Here is a 7,052-nt window from a genome sequence, read left to right as displayed (position 1 = left end):
CTTATGGTGTTCAAGCAACATAGCAAATGAGTGCTCATAGTGACAGCAATGGATGGAGCCATGAAGTCCCCAGCACATTAACAGTGTTCGTTTTCCTTCAATATTTCGGGGCCTCACTCCCATTTTCAATGTGACAAAGTGATTGACCCTGTAGGGCCCTGAAGTGTTGGATTTACTTGATCCAGGTAGACCCAGACTCCATCTGTCTGACTGTTCACTGTTACATCACCTTATTAGGCCTCATTCACATGAGAAAAGGCTGACACGTACAGCTCTGTGCTGCGTGCATGGCTGTATCGGGCAGCTCCCGAACAGGTGCTGCGTGTGATTAGTATGCAGCCCCTGTCCTTGTCCTTGTGTACAGCCACGTAGTCCCATAGAGAAGGACTGGGGCTGCATACTGATCACAGACAGCACCTGTCCTCCCCAGGAGCTGCCCGATACGGCCATGCACGCAGCATGGAGCTGTACGCGCCGGCCTTTGCTCGTGTGAATGAGGCCTAAATCTTCTAAAATATAATTTCATGACATGTTATGGGTGACCAGATTATCTAACACGGGTCCCATGGCAATGCCTGTCCTCCTAAAGGATTTCCTGATTATCGTTTATGAGCAGTGTTTGTTATTTGTTGCTTCCTTGGAGTACGGTGTATGTGTGTTCTCAGTCCCAGTCTAATTCCCTGTTAATTAAGGTATAAAGATAAATGGAAGTACAGTCCGTACAAAACTCTCTGTGGAGGGGACTGTTTATAAGAATGTTTCAGAAGAATTTCAGAGAGTTGAGCATTGCATTGTCCAGGATATTGGGATAGGTATTTCCCTTCTGTCCCATCCTTGGGTTGTTATGAGTGAACCACGCAATGGACTTTTGTTGAACAATTGAAAAAATCAAGATCCCCAAAAATAGCACCCTGAACCCCATTGAAGTCAATGGGAGCTGAATCTTTTTCAAGGGGAGCCTGCAAGCTTTTGCTAAGAAAAGGCAATGGGAAGCTGCATGCTGCCATGGGGGTCATGTACCAATGCAAAAAAAAAAATATATATAATTTAATTTGAAAAGGGTTTTTATGCAGATTAAAGGGCACACATCAACCCAAACCCTTATCCAGGCATGCAGTCTAGGTAGCCAGGAAAGGGAGCACCCCATTTCCTTTCCTGTATCATACTAGGCCACAATACTTGGGGGTTCCCTTGGTAAAACACCATGCCTCAGTGTCGAGGGACAGGGACCTCCTCCCTACATCTAGTCCCCCAAAAACCTCTATAATAAGGTGAACCCAAGATAGCAATTTCCTTACAGGATCATGAGTACAAGCAGTGGTGTAACAATCGCCATAGCGACCCAGGCGGCCACTATGGGGGCCCAGGGCACAGGGGGGCCCGGCCAGAACATCCCCCTGATGCCATGTGGGCCGCCTGGGTCGCTATGGGATCTCAGGCTGCTGGCTGTCACTGGCAGGTGTGAGCAGGAACGTGTCACTGTAAGATCACTAACAACCTGTCTGTGATCTTTGCAGCGGTGCGTTCCTCCTCACAGCCGCTGCTGTGTCAGTTACAGCCAGCAGCTACAGCAGAGGATGCTGGGCCCGGTGTTGGCAGCGGAGGAGGAGGCAGGGCCCAGCGAGGGAAGAGGAGGTGGGTCCGGTGACGTCAGAAAAGGACGATGGAAGAGGAGACAGGGCCCGGCAATGCAAGAGGAGGCGGGGCCCTGTGAAGGAGGAGGAGGTGGACAGCGGATCGGGGCTGATCGGTAAGAGGTGTGCAGGGAAGTGACCAGCCCACCTTAGACCCTGCAGAGCCCCCCATAGAGTCTATGGGGGGCTCTACAGGGTGACTCTCAGGTGAGCTATTTTGGATCTCAGGTGGGCTCTGCAAGGGACATAACTAGAAATCACAGGGCCCCATACACAATTTTGCTATGGGGCCCTGTGATTTCTAGTTACACCCCTGAGTACAAGGTTACATTAGTACCCATTACGACTCTCTGATGTTGTGTTACATTGTCTTCATCAACAGTAACATTGATCAATTTCTCCTAAAATGTAAGATGGCTGACTGATTAATATAATGAATGATGATGATAAATCCCCCCTCAGCTGCCAAGCAGTTACCCCGCAGCCACACAGACAATCCTTGATACCTTCTGATAGCAATCCCTCATCACTTCTTAAGGTGAGTTATGTTTCCAATATGATCATAAATCTATCTGAGAGATTTAAAGAACAGCGGCAGATGTCTAGTATGGAGGTTGCACGGCTCACAAACACACCCAACACCTGGAAATCCTTAGATGAATGCAGTAATCGGATCTTCAATGGATGGGAACTGACCCGAGAAATCCCCTTTGTAGTTATTTTATAGAAATCCCAAAACACGGGACTCCTGAATCTCTCAGCTCCGTGTGTACAGGTGGCGGAGATTAAAGTAATACTATATCTGATGAGACGGGCTCCATAATTAATGTTGGGAGTCTTGCAGGTGGCGGCTTTGTGATTCTCCGGGACGGTTTTATATTTCCCATCGCGGCTGGAATCTGACTAGTTTTTTTAGTAAGAGATTTAACTCTTCACTGCCAGTCTCCGATACAGCAAATAAATCCTTTTACATGTGTTGCTTGGAAACACAGTGTACACCCAATCACTATAATCTTACAGAAGCCTTATCATTTTATTGTGATTTAATGTAAGGCTTGCCCTGGTACCAGAGGTCAGAACATATACCTAGCCTGGGCTTCTTCTGCCTGTAGCAGCCCCTGTTCCCATAAAGCAAGAAGTTCTACCTGTACTTGGTTGGCCCCAGGTCTTGGTACACAATACTATAGTTTCTGCCTTTGTACCACCAGGGACAGAGCAAAGGTAGCAGAAAAGAGTACGTGTGATCTTTAGATTGTGGCAGGCTAAGCCAAAGTATCACCAGAGGGTCTCTGTAGGACAGGCCTGTTGCTGACAGTAGTCTGGGCAGGTGAAAGCACAAGGCAGAGACAGTTCAAGTCAGGACAGGTGGATCTCATCTTCCCTCCTGAATCACCTTGAAACCTCCCAGTTCCAGGATCCCAAGCATAGTCCTGACAAACCCTTGCTTCCTGACTCGTCTCAGCCCATCTGGCTGAGAGTCCCAGGTGATCATCACACCCAATTCTACAGTGGGATTGCCACACAATACCACACTGGTCATGGTGGCAAATCAAACGTCTCGGCCTGAATTCATTCTGCTCGACCTGTCAGTCGTCATAGATTTTCAGATCCCGCTCTTCCTTCTGATCCTCCTGGTCTATGGGGCCACACTGGCAGGGAATCTGCTGATCATTGTCCTGGTGGCCATAGACTCCCACCTACAGACCCCCATGTATTATTTCCTTGGGAACCTCTCGGTTGTAGACATTGGCGCCCCCACCATGTCTGCATCTCATTTGTATTTTGACATAATTACCGGAAAACGGTCGATTTATTACTCAACATGTATGGCCCAGGCCTTCTTCTTCACCGTGTTCACCAGCACTGAATTCTTCCTCCTGGCCGTGATGTCCTATGATCGATATGTCGCCATTTGTCTTCCTTTTCATTACACGACCATGATGAGCATGAGTATGTGTGTTCAGTTGGCCTCCAGCGCCTGGGTCATCGGCTCCGCCTGCTCCTTGATACACACTCTGTGTGTTTGTGGCTCCCTGGACGGCAGAGCACAGCTGCAGCTAGGTAAGACATCCCCCGAAAATAAGACCTAGTGTCTTATTTCGTGCAAAAAAAAAAATAAGACACTGTCTTATTTTCGGGGAAACATGGTAAGATTGGACTTCTGTGACTCCTCCACCATCTCAGGCTTCTTCTGTGAATTGTATCAGCTGGTTCTGGTGTCATGTTCTGACACCTCCCTCAATGACTTACTCATTTCCACCTTTGGGGTAAGCTCCGCCCTCATTGCATTCGCCGTCACTTTCATGTCGTATGTCTGCATTTTAAAAGCCATGCTGAGGATTAAAATCAAGGGCGGAAGACAGAAGGCTTTCTCCACCGGCAGTTCCCACCTCACCGTAGTCCTCATGTTTTATACAACTACTTTCTTCAACTACATTCAACCCAAAGCCAAGAATGTTCTGATTGGTCGCATAGTGTCTGTAGTTTATGCATTTTTCACCCCGTTCCTAAATCCTCTTATATACAGCCTGAGAAACTGTGAACTGAGAGGGGCTGCCCGCAGACCTCTGCTCAGAGCGACAAAGAATATGAGGCCATCAACTGTCACCAGAAACTGACAGAGAAACATTGTTCTAGTCTCTGAAGTGGTCAAATAATTCATCAGGTTTGTTAGGTTTTAAGTTTATATAGAAGTGACCCACAAACCCAGACAACACGTAACACAAAGACAAGTCTACATACATACAGTAGGATTTTGCCAAAGCGTTTGACATGGTACCACATAAACGCTTACTACACAAGCTGAGGTCTATGGGCATAGATGTAATGGTGAGTACATAGATAGAGAATTGGCTACGGGAACGTGTCCAGAGAGTATCTATGAATGGCTCCTTCTCAGACTGGTCTAGGGTCGGGAGTGGTGGGCCCCGGGGTTCTGTGCTAGGCCCCATACTATTCAACCTGTTTATTAATGATATTGGGGAAAGTATTAACAGCCATGTTTCTGTGTTTGCTGATGACATTAAAATTGGGAGGGTGATAAACATTAGATATTATAACATTACAGGAGGACCTGGATAAAATAGGGGGAGGGGCAACTAAATGACAGGTGAGGTTTAATGTTGATGAATGTAAAGTAATGCACTTTGGGGTCAAAAACAGACAAGAGTAATACACATTCATGGGAACTCCGCTAGGGAAGTCAGAAAAAGATTTGGGGGTCATAGTAGACCACAGATTGAATAACAGCTTGCAATGCCAGGCTGCGGCACACAATGCCGGGCTGCGGCACACAATGCCGGGCTGCGGCACACAATGCAAGGCTGAGGCACACAATGCCGGGCTGCGGCACACAATGCCGGGCTGCGGCACACAATGCAAGGCTGAGGCACACAATGCCAGGCTGGGGCACACAATGCCAGGCTGAGGCACACAATGCCAGGCTGTGGCACACACAGCGAGCAGAGTTCTGTCCTGTATTATAAATGGAATGTACTGTAGAGACAATGCAATCATTCTGCAACTTTATAGATCGCTGGTTCGGCCTCATCTGGAGTATGCGGTTCAGTTTTGGTCACCAATCCACAGAAAGGATGTCCTGGAGCTGGAGAGAGTCCAGAGAAGGGCAACTAAACTAATGAAGGGGCTGGAGGACCAAAGCTATGAGACAAGGCTACTAAATTTAAATATGTTCATGCTGGAGGTGAGGAGATTAAGGGGGGACATGATACTGATGTACAAGATGTTCAATGGTGCTAGCAACATCAGGGATAAACTTTTTACTCCATAACAAGGACTAGAGGCCACCACCTAAAACTGGTGGAGAAAAGATTTAACCACAAGGGGTGTAGGGGATTCTTCTCAGTCAGAGCGGTCAGGGTCTGGAATTCTCTGCCACAAGCAGGAGTATCATTTGAGAGTAATGAATCATTCAAAAAGCATTTAGATGATTTCCTCAGAGACCGTAACATACAGGGGTACAGGTACTCTTAAAAATTAGACCAGACAGGGATCCATATACACACACACACACACACACACACACATGCACAATCACATACAGACACCCAAAGGTTGGACTTGATGGACCTTTATTCAACCTCAAATATTATGTAACTATGTACATACAAGGAGTTCTCCAATGTTTCTGGACACATCTGTGAAGGTTCTCATTTATCCAGGTCCTGCTCTGTGTGATTACCGAGACCGTGGCGCTGTAATCACAGCGCCACCTGTCTCAGCGGTCACTGACTGCTGCTTCTGCCACAGAATCCCTGCGTCCTATCATCCGGAGCGTCTTATAGACCGCAAAATACGGTATATGCAAAAAAGCCGGAGTGTTTAGAAACACTTTAAGTTATGGATATTATGTATAAAATAAGGGTCATGTGTATTTTTCTTTAATGTTTTGTTTTTTATCTTTTTTTGTGTATTTGCGGAGTTATATGTTATAAATGGTGAATATTGTTTGAAAAATTAATAGATGTAGATTAAAAAAAAAAAAATCAATGTTTTCAATAAGAATACGCAAAGCATTATCAGAGCACGCTGCCTGCAAACAAACTGGGCCGCTGTAGTTTAAAAAAAATAAAACCCTGACACGTGTCAGAGAGCCGGAGGCACGTTTGTCAGATTAAATCCTGCTTATATCAGAAAATGCCACAAATAGGATCTTGCACAGCACCTCCTCAAAGTGCCTCATTTTGGGCTCCCTCTGGGGTGGTGGCATTAGATCCCTTGTATTGGGATGTGAGAGGATAGCCACCCAATCGTGGTTCTTCTCTTTGATAATTGATTCCATGGGTCCTTGTGCAGGCATTTGACCATAAAAGACCCTTTCCACCACAAGTTACCTGCAAAAGAGGACCCACGTGCTCCCCAATTTAACTCCACCCATGTGTAACTTCTAAAATCTTCCCGATTTCCCCAATCTCACCTTTAGCTTCTGCTGGCTCGTTGCATTCCAAAATGCTGGTGGATGGCGGGGATGGCCTTCTGAGGAGTAAAATAATGGTGCCTGCATACCTACCACTGTGACGGGGGTCGTTTTTTTTTCTTGCCACTGTGGGTTTTAGCAAAGGCCATAAACTTGCAGAAGGGGTCTGGCTCCATGTGCTGGAGTTGAAGCAGATGTAAACCCAGCAGTTATGTCAAGACATGGTTTGACCACTTCAGGATGGAGGTACTCGTGTGGCCGGAATGGAGCCCTGACATTGATAGGTTCCTTCATTCCTCTCTCATGACAGATGTAATGTTGGGGAGCTCAAGTACTGCTGAGATTTGTAGTCCTCTATAGAGGGTGCCATTCTGCATTGCTGCAACAGTACTTTATACAACATTAGGCTACAAATAATAATTATTTTAATGAATTATTTACCCCCCCCCCCTTTACCTCTTCTGGCCGGTCTTCTGTCTTCA

At 46.5% G+C, this 7,052-nt stretch overlaps 1 protein-coding gene across 1 annotated transcript; it reads left to right on the top strand.

The window, feature by feature from the left end:
- Positions 1 to 3,172: 3,172 nt before the first annotated feature.
- LOC108802631 (olfactory receptor 5V1-like) lies at positions 3,173 to 4,252 on the top strand. Its single transcript, XM_018574488.1, has 2 exons — positions 3,173 to 3,584; positions 3,819 to 4,252. Exons 1-2 carry the CDS (start codon positions 3,173 to 3,175, stop codon positions 4,250 to 4,252), a joined length of 846 nt encoding a protein of 281 aa, XP_018429990.1.
- Positions 4,253 to 7,052: the final 2,800 nt, after the last annotated feature.

Source organism: Nanorana parkeri, unplaced genomic scaffold (assembly GCF_000935625.1).
Source record: "Nanorana parkeri isolate BGI_ZX_2015 unplaced genomic scaffold, ASM93562v1 scaffold2996, whole genome shotgun sequence".
Lineage (NCBI taxonomy): Eukaryota > Metazoa > Chordata > Amphibia > Anura > Dicroglossidae > Nanorana > Nanorana parkeri.
Note: the sequence above shows the minus strand (reverse complement) of the source record. Positions and strands in the feature narration are given on the sequence as shown.